At 40.6% G+C, this 16,923-nt stretch overlaps 1 protein-coding gene across 1 annotated transcript; it reads right to left on the bottom strand.

Moving 5' to 3' along the window:
* Positions 1-213: 213 nt before the first annotated feature.
* LOC112225847 (transient receptor potential cation channel subfamily V member 6-like) lies at positions 214-8,132 on the bottom strand. The gene is made up of 16 exons (XM_042308398.1): positions 8,045-8,132; positions 6,478-6,638; positions 5,741-5,961; positions 5,491-5,631; positions 5,307-5,405; positions 5,039-5,214; positions 4,667-4,819; positions 4,507-4,586; positions 4,272-4,407; positions 4,075-4,161; positions 3,891-3,967; positions 3,610-3,775; positions 3,405-3,471; positions 2,893-3,161; positions 878-984; positions 214-740 (listed from the first exon to the last, which is right to left on the bottom strand). Exons 2-16 carry the CDS (start codon positions 6,606-6,608, stop codon positions 467-469), a joined length of 2,184 nt encoding a protein of 727 aa, XP_042164332.1. The 5' UTR covers positions 6,609-6,638; positions 8,045-8,132; the 3' UTR covers positions 214-466.
* Positions 8,133-16,923: the final 8,791 nt, after the last annotated feature.

The following is a 16,923-nucleotide window of genomic DNA, read 5'->3' as shown; positions in this document are numbered from 1 at the left end:
AGAACAATCAAGTCAGCCTGCCAGTTTCAGTTAGAATCTGCACTAATGTAAAAGATTCATAATATCTTGCACTTATTTGCTTGTTTTGGTGAGATATTTTTTTAATGACTTTGAATGTAATAATGATCTACATTATTATGTGCATTAACCAATCATTTGGTTTTCTGTTTGGATTTACAAACCTGAACAAAAAGGTTCCAGTAAAAAGTAAAGTGTAATATACTGTCTTGTAAAATCTTTAATAAAAAAATATTGACGTGCTTTACTTGGAATGGTAAAGTGACATACATGGTCCAAAAACACTGAAAATGAATCGAGTCTACATTTCAACCCAGTCTTGCCCATATACACTAGCTACTACAATACAATCATTTGTTTTCGACAAATAATACTGCATACATACATAATTGCATCACACATATATTATATAATAACAATATAATGATCTGTTTTGCTGTCTTAACCCTCAGACGTATCTTACTTCCTGGTCATCCTCAGGCTCTTCCTGTTCCACATCTAAACCCAGAGCGCTGTGGCGAATCATCTGCCAGCATGCCAGGGACTTCCTGTTTCCATCTATCCCACCCCTGTGTTTGGGTCTGATCAGAGGGCTTCCAGGTCCTTTTGACATGTCAGTCTTCTCCGTCTCCTCCCGCTCCTTGCTCTGGTCCTCATCGTTAGAGAAGGCTTGGATGTAGCGACGCATCTTTTGCACCAGTGGGTCGTTGCGATCCTCAACCCTGCAATGGAGACATTAAGATAGCCATTATAATACAAAGCCTGTGTATGATTTGGATGGGGAAACACTGTTAACACCACCACACCTAAGACAGAGAGTACAGTAATAGGCCAGTTAGATGAAGTGATGTTGTCTTACCGGAGGTACCACCGCTCCCCCAGGCCATAGAGCAGTCCACACACCCCCAGCCGGGGCCACAGGCAGCGGGGCAACCTCCTCTCCAACATCAGGGTTGTGGCCACCACCTACACACAGTGAGCAGGGACAAAGGATGTAAGGATCATTAGAATGGCACTGATTGGGCTGCTGTATACACTTTCATCATGGTTTTAAGCTATTTTTATGGAGTATTCACAGTGCCTTCAGAAAGTAGTCACACCCCTTAACTTATTCCACATTGTGTCGTGTTACACCCTAAATTCAAAATTGATTAAATATATTTGATTTCTTACCCAACTACACACAATACCCCATAATGACAAAGTGAAAACATGTTTTTAGAAATGCATATTTATTGAAAATGATAAACAGAAATATCTAGTTTACATAAGTATTCACACCCCTGAGTCAATACTTTGTATAAGCACCTTTGGCAGAGATTACAGCTGTGAATCTTTCTGGGTAAATCTCTAAGAGCTTCAACATTTGCCCATTATTCTTTTCAAAATTGTTCAAGTTATGTCAAATTGGATGTTGATCATTGACAGATAAACATTTTCAGGTATTGCCATACATTTTCAAGTCGATATAAGTCAAAACTGTAAATCGGCCACTCAGGAAAATTCACTGTCTTCTTGGTAAACAACTCCAGTGTATATTTGGCCTTGTGTTTTAGGTTATTGTCCTGCTGAAAGGTGAATTAATCTCCCGGTTTCGGGTAGAAAGCAGACTGAACCAAGTTTTCTTCTAGGATTTTGCCTGTGCTTAGCTCCAGTCCGTTTTTCTTTTAATTCTGAAAAACTCCCCAGTCCTTAACGCTTGCAAGCATACCCATAACATGATGCAGCCAGCAACATGATTGAAAATATGGAGAGTGGTACTCAGTAATGTGTTGTATTGGATTTGCCCCAAACATAACACTTTGTATTTAGGACAAAAAGTGAATTGCTTTGCTACATTTTTTTTGCGGTATTACTTTAGCAAAATTGCAAACAGGATGCATGTTTTGGAATATTTGTATTCTGTACAGGCTTCCTTCAATTAGGTTAGTATTGTGGAGTAACTACAATGTTGTTGACCCATCCTCAGTTCTCATATCACAGCCATTAAACTCTGTAACTGTTTTGATGTCGCCATTGGCCTCATGGTGAAATCCCTGAACGGTTTCCTTCCTCCCCGGCAACTGAGCACCTGTATTTTTGTAGTGACTGGGTGTAATGATACACCATCCAAAACAAAATATATTTGTATTTTTACCCATCTACCAATAGGTCCCCCCGGGGCGGCAGGGTAGCCTAGTGGTTAGAGCATTGGACTAGTAACCGGAAGGTTGCAAGTTCAAACCCCTGAGCTGACAAAGTACAAATCTGTCGTTCTGCCCCTGAACAGGCAGTTAACCCACTGTTCCTAGGCTGTTATTGAAAATAAGAATTTGTTCTTAACTGACTTGCCTGGTTAAATAAAATGTAAAAAAAATATTTGCAAGGCATTGGAAAACCTCCCTGGTCTTTGTGGATGAATCTGTGTTAGAAATTCACTACTTGACTGAGGGACCTTACAGATAATTGGGGTGCAGGGATGAGGTAGTCATTCAGAAATCATGTTAAACACTATTATTGCACAAAATAAAAATCTGAAATGTCTTGAGTCAATAAGTATTTAACCCCTGTGTTATGGCAAATAAGTCCATGCAACTTATTATGTAACTTTTAAAGACATTTTTACTCCTGGACTTATTTAGGCTTGCCATAACAGGGGTTGAATACTTATTGACTCAAGACATTTCAGATTTTCATTTTTATTTCATTTGTAAACATTTCGAGAAACATAATTCCACTTTCACATTATGGAATATTGTGTGTAGGCCAGTTTAAATTCAGGCTGTAACACAACAAAATGTTGAAAAAGTCAAGGGGTGTGAATACTTTCAGAAGGCACTGTAATAGAAAATGTGTGCTTGTGTGTGTGCATGTGTGTGTCACACTGATGCACACCTGTGTCCTCCAGAGCTCGTCCCTCTCCTGGGCAACTCTCCAGTGTGTATCACTCATCATGGCTATGAGCAGGTTGAGCAGCAGTATGTAGGAGACCACAGAGAAGGTGCAGTGCAGCACATGGACAATAGGGGGCGTTGTGATGGTGTGGTCCACTGGCAGGTCTATCAGACCCACACTCAGCTCAAACTGGGAGAACAGAGTGATGGGGAAGGAGCGGTACGCAGGTAGAGAGTCTGGGTCCTGAGTCATGTACACCATCCACAGAGCTGGGAGGGAGGGAGGGAGGGAGGGAGGGAGGGAGGGAGGGAGGGAGGGAGGGAGGGAGGGAGGGAGGGAGGGAGGGAGGGAGGGAGGGAGGGAGGGAGGGAGGGAGGGAGGGAGGGAGGGAGGGAGGGACAACAACAACCAGGGTATAAAAATGGGATTTTTATTTATACAATTTATACAATTTGCTTATTTGAAACGCCAAGATTTGCTAATGCAGTTTCTCTTAAACAGAATGTACTTACAGGTGGAAAACCCCATGAGCACGATGAAGCTCAGCCACATGAACTTGGTCAGGTCTCCAAATATAATCTAGGAGGAAATTAGACAAAACACCACAACAGTTTAACATGGGAATCAAAACAGCAAAACCATACATTCTACAGTAACGTCATGCTAATGCGTGTGTGTGTGTGCATTCACATGTGTGTGTCTGCTTCCCTTACATACCTTCTGTATCATGATGACGTAAGGTCCCAGCATCTGAAAGCCTCGGGCGAAGAACATGACGTTGCTCCAGCCCAGCACCAGACACACAGCCATGACAACTGCCTCCCCCTGCACCCCACTGACCCTGAACACACACAGCAGCACCACCAGGAACGCATAGGCAATACTGGGGAGGAAACACAGATTATTACACAGGTTATAAATGCTAGATAGACATGACATAACACAACAACATCACTAGGCAGGTAATAAAGGCTACATAGGCACCAAGGTTGACTTACAGAATGACATGGAAGGGTCCCCCCAGAGCCGTCTGTCCAAAGTACTGCTTGGCCCCCACTCTCAGCATATCTGGGATCTTAGGGATTGGGAAGAACACAGATTATATTGACAGCCAATAATGTGATCTAATCTACAGTGTAAATATAAGTGACATGTAAAACTATTGGGTGATGTATGTTTTACCTCCAGTAGCAGAATAACCAGGGCACCCAAGACACTGATCATCTCTCCTGCCAGACGCAAGTTGTCCCCATAGGTCACATAACTTTCCTACAGTGACAGAGAACAGGGCACGTGGATCACAAAGGGTTCATATGAACACCTCTGATTGAGGTTTGCACACAGGCTGTCATATGAAGATGCCTTCATGTCTCCCGCACCTTCAGAGTTTTCTGCACGCGGATGGTTTTGTCCATGTCAGATACAGTGTAATTCTCTGGAGCGTCCTTTAGAGGGCGATACACACAACACAGTGTGAAGGTCCCAATGTACAGGAGGTACAGCAGCAGCAACAACCTGTACACAACACAATAATAAAATTACAATAGTAGACATAAACAAATAACAGCATCTCAAACACAACATCAGAACATGATCCACTGTATGTGTGGTTACCTAAAGTAGTGTTTTCCATAGAGGTTCCACTTGAGACTGACCAATTGCCTAACAGGAGTCACTTCCAGTATCCTTCTTGCCTGAGGGAAGAGATCACCCTCATCATCAGTTTCCCTGTAGTGTATATTAGACCATATCATGTTTGTGTTCTGTAATGTACCTCTCTCCTCTGGCTGCCCACGATGAGCTCCAGCACAGAGAGGTCGTCGTCGGCGACCAAGGAGTCGATCTCTGAGAGGTCATAGAGGTTAGAGGTCAGTGGTCCCAGGTTCCACTGGACGACTCGCCTCCGGTTGACCAGGTGCTGGAAGGCCTGGGAGAGAGATAGAAAAACCTTAGAAACCTAGAAATGCAGCACAATTAATTTGTAGGTTAAATACATTCTAATAACAATATATGCTGTATAAAGAATATTACGGAGGAGAAGGTTATGACTACGGGTTAAGTTAAAGATAATAGGGGAAACATTATCCCTCTTCTCCTCTCATACATTGTCTCCTGTTTCTTTCTCTATCCCTCTATCCATCCTCACCACAAGGTTGCCCTCCTTGGCAGCCAGTTTGAAGGGTGTTAAGCCACGATAGTTGGGCACCATGTCCAGTGGCACAGTCTGGTCCAGCTCAACGTCGTGGGCCAACAACAGATCCAACGCCAGGCATGCTAAAGTCTTATTGGGCTGCAGGACCAGAATATGGAGCACTGTGTTACCTAGGGGGGAGAGATGGAGATATTAAACTGTTGAAAATGGGAGAAGAGAGAAGAGGGGGAGGGGGAGGAGATGAAAGAGGAATGTTTCATACCAATGGAGTCCTGGGCCCTGGTGCTGGCTCCTGCGTTGATCACCATGGAGATGATGTCCTGATTCCCCACACAGGCCGCAAATGCCAGGATGTGCTCACCTAAAGTAAAGCAAACGGAATAAAATACCCACATTTCCCAGAATGCATTTTTCTACTCCTTACAGACCACAAACAGTCATCTTACCATAGTAGAGCAGCCCTCCTCTTCTCTTCCTGAAGTACAGGCCTGTGACTCTGGGCGTGGCCACATCCGCCCCTTTACCAATCAGACTGCGGACCAGGTTAAAGTTCTGATTCACCACAGCAATGTGGAGAGGTGTCATGCCTGATTGAGAGTGAGTAAGAGAGAGAATATATTATTGTGTGATTAAATATCTGTGTGAGTTTTATGATATTATCGTGTATTTGTCCATTGTGTGTGAGACTATATGTACCAAGGAAGAGGTCAGAGGTCATGGGCTCATTGATGAGTTCAGGTGCTCCGTCCATCAGAGCTATGGCAGCATCCATGTTATCATTCAGAACTGCCACATGCAGCGCTGTCTCCCCCAGAGCACCTCTCTCAAAGATGTTAGTGGATGCACAGTCCAGAAGTTTCTTAATGCAACCTGCACTGTTCTCTTTGGCGGCAAAGAAGAGAGGGATGTCATTTGTCCTATGGGAGAGAGAGTTTGTTTGCAAGTTAGAATTCAAACACTGCATTCATAACATGTTGTAATCAGCATATCAGCATACGACTGGGAAAAATCAACTTGAACGCCCCTCCAGCTGGTAATTACTAGTGGGAAACGGTCTATAATCTCTGAGCTCAGACTTCCCCCACATACTGAGCTCTGATGTCACATATTTATGAAACGACCTCGATTACACCATTTGCAGCAGTTAAATCCAACAACAAAACAATTTTCATAAGAACCAAATTGTTCAAAGGGTTTTTGAACACTACATTTTGTTTTCAAGCTCGATAGCTGTACTTTTAGTTTATGGTTGATGCAGCTTGTTTGTCATCAGCCAATCTGCATTCTCAATTAGTTATAAGCATGTGAACACACACAAGTGATGCTCCCAGATTACAAGTAGTATTTTCTGAGTTTCTCACTTGTTATGAACGCAGCATAATAACAACCAATACTTGTCAGTAGCTGTTTTTTTTTACCAATAGGAGTCTCACCTTTTGTTCTGCAGCAAAAATGTTTCATCAAGCATCTCGTTCCACCCCTTCCTGTTCTGGAGGCGGAACCTGAGCTGGCTCCACCAATGGTTGAGTTCACCTGGAGCAGATCTTGCCAGGGGCGGGGCCATCCTCTCATAGGGTGAGTCTATTTGAAACGGCTGAGATGAGAAAGAAATTTGCATGTGTGTGAGAAATTAAGTGTCAGAAACCGTGAGCTATCCTGCAACATGGTCTCAGAGCATTTAGTTTTATTCTGTAAGTAAATCCGAGACACTCCATTTAATGTGATATGTTACATTTCGAATGGCATGTATTTTAATTTCTTGATCTCTATCACCCATTTCGTATGCTATATTACAAATTACAATTTGAATTATATGTTACTAATTTCCAAAATGCACAATATATTACGAATTTGAAAACGTACTCTATGTTATGGTTTAGCAAAACTGTTACTTTATTGGGCATTTAATAGGCACTTACTATAGTCTTTTTATTATTTTTTATTTAACCTCTTGATATGGGAAAACTTTTTTTTTATGACAGAATGTTAATATTAGGTGACGTACAATATGTTCCGAATTGCAAAACGTATTATATGTTACAGTTTTGCAAAATGTATGAAATGGTACAAATTCTAGCTAGGCGGCAAACGTTAGCTAGCTGGGTAATGTTAGCTAGGCTAGGGGTTAGGGTTAGGGGTTAGGGTTAAGGTTAGGGGAAGGGTTAGCTAAAAGGGTTAAGGTTAGGGTTAGGGGTTGGGTTAGCTAAAAGGGTTAAGGTTAGGGTTAGGGATTGGGTTAGCTAATATTCTAAGTAGTTGCAAAGTAGATCAAAAGTAGTAAGTAGTTGAAAAGTAGCTAATTACCTAAAATGCTAACGTTGTCCATGATCAGATTCGAACTCTCAACCTTTGGATTGCTAGATGTTGGCGTTATAAGCCAACCCTTCCACCCCAACCAATTAAACATTTGTCTTATGTAACCATACCAAATGTAACATATCATACTCATTTGAGGAGCCTGGATTTAAATGTAATTATGTTACGTCTAGTCTATGAGACCAGACTGTACCATCAGACGCAGCTCATAAAAATGGTACTAAAATCTAAACTAGAATGGGTGAGCTGTTCAGGTCAGCACAATCCCACAGACCAAACATTTTCTGGTGTTTTGTGGTGGAAAACTGAGCGGGTCGAGCTTAACACGTCAACACGATTACCTATAGATAACAATGCATTTGTTTTTGTGAAGCTTGCATTCAGTTGCCACTCCCTGTTGCACACAACAAGCTTACATTCTACCTGTCACAAGAGAATTCATGGCCGATTTAAGATGAAATTGTCAACCCTGTTAAGGTCAACACTGTTACGATCAACCCTGTTACTTTATTTGGCACTTAATAGGCACTTAATATAGTATTTTTTTCTTATTTAACCTCTAGAGATTGGAACATTTTTTTAAATTTTTATGACAGAATGATAATATTAGGTGAAATTCCCCCAAACAATTAGACCAAGTTACACTTTTCAACAGGCACTGAATTGGTGGAGTGACCCACTTACCTTTATGAAAGAAAACAGTTAGTCCTTTACTCCTAATTGACAATCAGGTACTACGACAACATGTGACACCAAGCTGATTTGAGAAACAGAAGGAGGATTCACAGGTGGGGATCTATATATATGCAAACAAGACAGATAAGAGAGGGAGGAGATAAAGGAGACGAGGTCAAGAGGAGGATGGATGGATGAGAGAGGAGGGAGGAGAGAGGGAGGGGACAAATGGTGGAAAGGAGTAGTAGTTAAATTGAGCATTATCTTTTGGAAAGATCCATAATTTACTGCAGTATACCAAGGCCGTTTGACATTTTGCTAAAACGTCTCGAACACTAAAGAGTGCTCTGGCCTTGCGCTTGACCGCCACACTCAGTTTACCTGGCAGATGTCCTGAGACTGGTCCACGGTCCATAGGTCTCCCCCTTGGCTCATTTTCAGCCCCTGCATCACCCCCATGTAAAAAATGTCAACATCATGACAGTCAACACTTTTTGGTCTTTATTCTCAGTGAACCGTTCAGATAACTGGTTCGAAAGTCGCCTACCTTTCAATTGTCTCAATGCTGGTGTGTAATCAAAAAGCTCATATTGAGGTGAGCTTGTCTACCTGGACAAGTATCTGCTGATTCAGCTGTACGATCCTATAGACACCTTACCTGTCAGGTCTATAGAAACTAGTTTTGACTGGCTGTGATCTAGAAGTACCTTCTAGTCCGACACCAGTCAACACCTACAGTACATGCTAATCTAAGGGTTCTTGTTCAACCAATTAGTTGGGGTAAATCATGTTTTCACAATGTGTGTTTGACTGAACTGTCAACAGCATTGCTCACGAACATGATAATTGTTACTATACAAAGACTATAATACTTGAGTACTTAGTGTAATCCAATGAGCATTATGTTTTTCCTTCTGACAAAAAGACTTGATGGTACATTTGATTTCTTACGAACCAAACCTCTTCTGCAGTAAAGCAAATAGTCTAAACTGATATACAGTATTTTAATTTCCACATATTTGATGACCATCTATTATATATAACATCCCAGACACCCAAAACACTTTCCAAATGCCATGGTTTGGTGTGTGTATTCAGGTGTTTGTGTGTACCATGTATAGGTCATGAGTAACATGTTGGTTACCCACAGCGTGTTAAAGGGTTTCAATGCAGGTTTATATCAGACAGGCCTGGGTAATGGTTCTGACTGAGCCAGTCATCTTGTGTTGTCTTGATAATAGCTATTTACAGCGCCTTGTAGTGAGACACCGGAGTGCTGCCATATAGACCAGTGGTTTCAATTGTCATAATGTCTTTATTTAGGCACAATAACAAGGTTCCATTGCAGTGTGTGTGTGTGTGTGTGTGTGTGTGTGTGTGTGTGTGTGTGTGTGTGTGTGTGTGTGTGTGTGTGTGTGTGTGTGTGTGTGTGTGTGTGTGTGTGTGTGTGTGTGTGTGTGTGTGTGTGTGTGTGTGTGTGTGTGTGTGTGTGTGTGTGTGTGTGTGTGTGTGTGTGTGTGTGTGTGTGTGTTGTGTGTGTGTGTGTGTGTGTGTGTGTGTGTGTGTGTGTGTGTGTGTGTGTGTGTGTGTGTGTGTGTGTGTGTGTGTATGTGTGTGTGTGGTTTTGGACTGGCTCTCCTTATAAGCTCAGTAGGGGAGACCTGGGTTGGTTGTCTCATGGGTTAGCTGTCACAACTGGTCAATTCATGTCAGCATGACAAAACATTGAGGTGAGGGGAATGTATGTGATTTTCATAGGTGAAAGTAAAAAAATGATATACATTGGTATTTTCTTTGTAAATGTTTGAATTATGGGAGTATCCATAAATAATTATGTTTGTTGAACAGAGAAAAGGGAGAGCTATGTTTCAAACCAATTTCTGAGTTCCTAGGTCAAGCCATGTGGTAACTAATATCTTAACTAGCATTAGTGTTGCCTCTCTCTGACACACATATTTTTCCTGTCACAAAAATGTACTCAAATTGTCATGTGTTATTCTCAAGGCATAAAATGCTATATTTTGTTCAATTAAAGAAAGGCTTAGCTATTTCTAAGGCTGTTTGTTATTTTTCTTCATTTCCTGATACAAAAGGAATAAGTTACTAGTGAACATTGTGACAACCAACCCAGCGATTGGGCTGGTTGTCACAAGTGGACAGTGTGTTTGATGATTTATAACTCCATGTTGGAGTTAAAAATAGTAAAAACTGTCCTCATTTTAATCCAAGATCTTAGTCTTTATCCTAATATTGAAAAGAGTCTTGTAAGATATACTGGTGCTGAGAAATAGACATGAGAGTAAGAAGTGCGACAACCAACTCCGGTCTCCCCTACACATGATAACCTTGGGAACATTTTGCAGAACAGGAACAAGGGGTTGAGACTGGGAGGAGTTTTTCTTTTTTACTTTAAGTCTCTGGTTTAGTCATTTATATACAGATATTGGATCTTAATTTGATGATCAGGTGAAATGGACATGGTGGTTGTGTAAGAGGCCCTCAGGTCAGATCCTATCTGATGCCACCAGATCTGGGAGACAGGTGTCTTGTCCTCTCTCTAATGCTGAAGTCAACAGATCTCCAACAGATTCAGGTGAAATGTGCTGATCTGTCTATTCCTATCAGACATGGGAGAACATGAAGTTCATTCTGTTTGATGCAAAGGTTGTAGTGTGGATACTTTTCTGTTTTATGTCAAATTGGGTTACCTTAACCCTAACACTAACCCTAGATTGGTAATACATTGCACTTAAAGGGATTCATTGCCAGCATTCCGAAGTATTCCTTTATTTACTTTACAAGAGTCAGATGTGCTCATTGATACCATTGTTATGTCTCTGCATCCAGTATGAAGGAAGTTAGAGGGAGCTTCGTGAGCCCGATGCTAACTAGTGTTAGCGCTACGAGCATGCTAGCTGTTACCATAGACTTCCAGTCATGGTGCTGATGCTAATTAGCAATTGCACTAATGTTAGTTAGTCTGACTTTGGGGAAGTAGATAAAGGACTTTTTTTTTTTGCCAAAATCCCAAAGTATCCTTTTAAGGCCAGGCACCACAAACTAAAATTACATTTTTGCATCTACTTATCTATTATGAGATATTGGGGCATTTTGGTTAAAATTTATATTAAAAAAAGGTTAAAAAGTTAATGAAAATGTACATTTGCTTTAGTTTATCATGCTACCATCATCAACATTTCATGAATTGTAACCACTTTTAAATGGACATAAAGTACCAGTAAAATGTTTGGACACACCTACTTATTCAAGGGTTCTTCTTTATTTTTTACTATTTAAGTCTAAAAAAAAGTCTAAAATAAATCCAAATATATTTTAGATTCTTTAAAGTAGCCACCCTTCGCTTTTGATGACAGCTTTGCACACTTTTGGCATTCTCTCAACCAGCTTCACCTGGAATGCTTTTCCAACAGTCTTGAAGAAGTTCCCACATATGCTGAGCACTTGTTGGCTGCTTTTCCTTCACTCTGTGGTCCAACTCATCCCAAACCATCTCAATTGGGTTTAGGTCGGGTGATTGTGGAGGTGAGGTCATCTGATGCAGCACTCCATCACTTTCCTCCTTGGTCAAATAGCCCTTACACAGCCTGGAGGTGTGTTGGGTCATTGTCCTGTTGAAAAACAAATGATAGTCCCACTAAGCGCAAACCAGATGGGATGGCGTATTGCTGCAGATTGCTGCGGTAACCATGCTGGTTAAGTGTGCCTTGAATTCAAAATAAATCACAGACAGTGTCACCAGCAAAGCACCCCTACACCATCACACCTCCTCCTCCATGCTTCACGGTGGGAACAATACATGCGGAGATCATCCGTTCACCTACTTTGTGTCTCACAAAGACACGGCGGTTGGAACCAAAAATCTCAAATTTGGACTCATCAGACCAAAGGACAGATTTCCACCGGTCTAATGTCCATTGCTCGTGTTTCTTGGCCCAAGCAAGTCTCTTCTTATTATTAGTGTCCTTTAGTAGTGGTTTCTTTGCAGCAATTTGACCATGAAAGCCTGATTCACGCAGTCTCCTCTGATCAGTTGATGATGAGATATGTCTGTTACTTGCACTCTGTGAAGCATTTATTTGGGCTGCAATTTCTGAGGCTGGTAACTTCAATGTACTTATCCTCTGCAGCAGAGGTAACTCTGGGTCTTCCTTTCCTGTCTTAAAGTAATGATGGACTGTAATTTCTCTTTGCTTATTTGAGCTGTTCTTGCCATAATATGGACTTGGTCTTTTACCAAACAGGGCTATCTTTTGTATACCACCCCTACCTTGTCACAACACAACTGATTGGCTCAAACGCATTAAGAATAAAAATAAATTCCACCAATTAACTTTGAACTTCTTCAGGATTGGTGGATCCCCTGTGGGATGATTGAGCTAACATAGGTTAATGTGATTAGCATGAGGTTGTAAGTAACAAGAATATTTCCCAGAACATAGACATATCTGATATTGGCAGAAAGCTTAAATTATTGTTAATCTAACTGCACTGTCCAATTTACAGTAGTTATTACAGTGAAGTAATACCATGCTATTGTTTGAGGAGAGTGCACAGTTTTGAACATGAAAAGTTATTAATAAACAAATTAGGGACATTTGGGCAGTCTTGATACATAATTTTGAAAAGATATGCAATGGTTCATTGGATCAGTCTAAAACGTTGCACATACACTGCTGCCACCTAGTGGCCAAAATATAAATCGCACCTGGGCTGAAATAATACATTATGGCCTTTATCTTGCATTTCAAAGATGATGGTACAAAAAAACGGTTGTTTTTTCTTTGTATTATCTTTTACCAGATCTAATGTGTTTTATTCTCCTATATTCCTTTAACTTTTTCACAAACTTCAGTGTTTCCTTTGAAATGGTACTAAGAATATGCATATCCTAGCATCAGTGCCCGAGCTACAGAAAGTTAGATTTGGGTATGTCATTTTAGGCAAAAATATAAAGAGGTTTTAACAAGGCACACCTGTTAATTGAAATGCATTCCAGGTGACTACCTCAGCTGGTTGAAAGAATGCCAAGAGTGTGCAAAGCTGTCAAGGCAAAGGGTGACTACTTTGAAGAATCTCAAATATAAAATTGGTTTTGATTTGTTTAACACTTTTTTGGTTACTACATGATTCCATATGTGTTATTTCATAGTTTTGATGTCTTCGATTATTCTACAATGTAAAAATAAAGAAAAACCTTTGAATGAGTAGGTGTGTCCAAACTTTTGACTGGTGCTGTACATCCACAATTTCAAAGCTCACTACATTAAACCACATGTCATTTCAAATATTTACAGATAGAGATTTATAAACTTGGCACACACATACATAGCAAGTTTCCAGGTATTAATCAGACTCATCCTAAAAAACTGTGTGCGCATGAACGAGCATTTAAAACGTCCTTATTTGCTGTACACTGTGAAAGTATTGGAATTAGGCCAAGGCACTTTATAAAAGAAATAGCAAGAACAAACTTGACCATCTGTCTCTGGAAGTGTTGGCAGAATGTTTACTTTTGCAGTGACATTTGCTGTTGGCCTATTTGACCATTTCTGAAAGACAAAAACAATTACAAATTGTTGTGGACCTGTAAACAGATCGTATAGAATTCAATATTGTTTTATATTTACCCAACCTAAATATGCTGCACTGCCCGAGAATTCTGTAAAATTGCCTACTCATTAAAAATAAATCTCAACTATGGTAGGCCTATTTACAGTGGTAGCCTACACACTGTCTGTTCTCCAATTAAATTCGACAGTATGTTATTCATCTTGCTCCCTTTCAGATATAATAGCCTATCTAATAGGCCCAATTAATAATGCACATGGGAATTTGTTGTATTGATCGGGAATATGAACTGATGAGGAATTTATTCTGCAACGGTTATGATATATGTATAATGTATTTTGTTTCTAAATTAAATAGTCTACTGGAGAAATGTGACATTTCAGTTTTCAGACGTAGCCTATGTAAGTCATCAGAAAAGGTGAACCGTCTGTTCTACCGTTAAACTGCGCTCAATGTGCAGTTGCAGACTGGATCGCATATTGCATAGAGCAAAATACTTGAAATAGCTTATCTATTTACTGTGAACTGAATCCAATTAAATGAGAGATGGGATGAATTGTAGCACATCCTAACTTGTTGTAGGCTTAGGCCCAGTGGCGTGTATTCACGGATGCCAAGGAAAGCCAGGCTTCCCCCAAAAATGTATAAAAAAAACAATAAAAACATACTAAACAATTGATCTTTTGTCTCTCTGTGTTTCTGCATTTTCCTTCAATTTGCAAGAGGTTAAATGTACAGTTGAAGTTGAAAGTTTACATACACCTTAACCAAATACATTTAAACTCAGTTTCACAATTCCTGACATTTAATCCTAGTAAAAATTCCCTGTCTTAGGTCAGTTAGGATACCCACTTCATTTTAAGAATGTGAAATGTCAGAGTAATAGTAGAGAGAATTAATTATTTCAGCTTTTATTTCTTTCATCACATTCCCAGTGGGTCAGAAGTGTACACAAACTCAATTCGTATTTGGTAGCATTGCCTTTAAATTGTTTAACTTGGGTCAAAAGTTTCAGGTCTTACACAAGATTCCCACAATAAGTCTTGCACAAGATTCCCACAATAAGTTGGGTGAATTTTGGCCCATTCCTCCTGACAGAGCTGACAGAGCTGACAGAGCTACACTTTTTCAGTTCTGCCCACAAATTTTCTATATGAAGGAGGTCAGGGCTTTGTGATGGCCACTCCAATACCTTGACTTTGTTGTTCTTAAGCCATTTTGCCACAATTTTGGAAGTATGCTTAGGGTCATTGTCCATTTGGAAGACCCATTTGCGACCAAGCTTTAACTTCCTGACTGATGTCTTGAGATGTTGCTTCAATATATCCACATAATTTTCCAACCTCGTGATGCCATCCATTTTGTGAAGTGCACCAGTCCCTCCTGCAGCAAAGCACCCCCACAGCATGATGCCGACACCCCCGTGCTTCACGGTTGGGATGGTGTTCTTCGGCTTGCAAGCCTCCCCCTTTTTCCTCCAAACATAACGATGGTCATTATGGCCAAACAGTTCTATTTTTGTTTCATCAGACCAGAGGACATTTCTCCAAAAATATAAATCTTTGTCCCCATGTGCAATTGCAAACCATAGTCTGGCTTTATTATGGCGGTTTTGAAGCAGTGACTTCTTCCTTGATGTGCAGCCTTTCAGGTTATGTCGATATAGGACTTGTTTTACTGTGGATATAGATACTTTTGTACCTGCTTCCTCCAGCATTTTCACAGGGTCCTTTGCTGTTTGTTCTGGGATTGATTTGTACTTTTTGCACCAAAGTACGTTCATCTCTAGGAGACCGAACGCGTCTCCTTCCTGAGCAGTATGACGGCTGCGTGGTCCCATGGTGTTTATACTTGCGTACTATTGTTTGTACAGATGAACGTGGTACCTTCAGGCGTTTGGAAATTGATCCCAAGGATGAACCAGACTTGTGGAGGTCTACAATTTTTTTCTGAGGTCTTGGCTGATTTATTTTGATTTGAAGGCAGGCCTTGAAATACATCCACAGGTTCAGCTCCAATTGACTCAAATGATGTCAATTAGCCTATCAGAAGCTTCTAAAGTCATGACATAATTTTCTGGAACCTTCCAAGCTGTTTAAAGGCACAGTGAACTTAGTGTATGTAAACTTCTGACCCACTGGAATTGGGATACAGTGAATTATAAAGGAAAAATTCTGTTTGTAAACAATTGTTGGAAAAATGACTTCTGTCATGCACAAAGTAGATGTCCTAACCGACCTGCCAAAACTATAGTTTGTTAACAAGAAATTTCTGGAGTAGTTTGAAAACGAGTTTTAATGACTCCAACCTAAGTGTATGTAAACTGTATCTCACCGGAGAAAACATATTAGCGAGCGAAACAGCGCCCCCTCTCTCTCTGTATGTGTAGCCCATCTATCTGATTCTGTTTGGTCAAAGAGAGTATGATATTTTTGCCACCCATAGCATTGAATGCAAGGGTACACAGCTGGCATTTGTCATCCCTATTTTAAATAAAATAATAGCCAATCGGCGTTGAGATAAACTGACAGAGCTCAACTGTGAATGGTCCTGGGCACACCAAAAATAAAGTGTCAAGGGAAGCCAGTTTGAATATTGCTTCACACCAATTACATCACATCTGAAGCCAAACGTCATTGACAGAAAAAAATGGAATTGTTGCATTTCGTTGTCCTTCAGTGGCTGGCTAGCTTGCTAGCTAAAATTGTCCCTTTCCTAAATTAGCTATGGATAGGGATAGGGGATTTGGACTCGTAGTTTTACGTAATTCTCCGTTCTGGCCAATGATTATAACAGAAATTCTGATCCAACCATAAATTCATATATTGTGCCCCTTGCCTGAGAGAATGGAAGTTCAATATGTAGCTAGATGTAGTAGGCTAATGTTACCTAGCCGGCTCATCGTTGTCTATGAAAGGAAGTTAGGCTAGCGAGCAAGCATTTTAGCCAGGTAGGACAAAAGAAACAAAAAGTGTGTACTGTATGACAGTCATAGACCGTTTTGACTCTCCCTACAATTAGGGTGAGTCGACATGTTTTTTTAAAACTTGCGCACGCACGCACACGCACACGCACACGCACACGCACACACACACACACACACACACACACACACACACACACACACACACACACACACACACACACACACACACACACACACACACACACACACACAATGGACAGCCACATCACATTTAGCTTACATTGATTGGACTAATTTGTTTTTGGTATCTTTTAGTTGTTACTGTATTAGACTAAGCATAGGTGATTTGATGATGTTGAGATGTTTAGGTTGA

Source organism: Oncorhynchus tshawytscha, linkage group LG03 (genome assembly GCF_018296145.1).
Source record: "Oncorhynchus tshawytscha isolate Ot180627B linkage group LG03, Otsh_v2.0, whole genome shotgun sequence".
Taxonomy (NCBI): domain Eukaryota; kingdom Metazoa; phylum Chordata; class Actinopteri; order Salmoniformes; family Salmonidae; genus Oncorhynchus; species Oncorhynchus tshawytscha.
This window is presented reverse-complemented; position numbering and strand designations above follow the sequence as displayed.

Coding starts and splice junctions, on each gene's coding strand:
- LOC112225847 (XM_042308398.1), bottom strand. CDS start 6,608: ATGGCCCCGCCCCTGGCAAGATCTGCTCCAGGTGAACTCAACCATTGG. Junction 5,406..5,490: donor AGGAGGGCTGCTCTACTATG/GTAAGATGACTG, acceptor GCTTTACTTTAG/GTGAGCACATCCTGGCATTT. Junction 741..877: donor GGGGAGCGGTGGTACCTCCG/GTAAGACAACAT, acceptor TCTCCATTGCAG/GGTTGAGGATCGCAACGACC.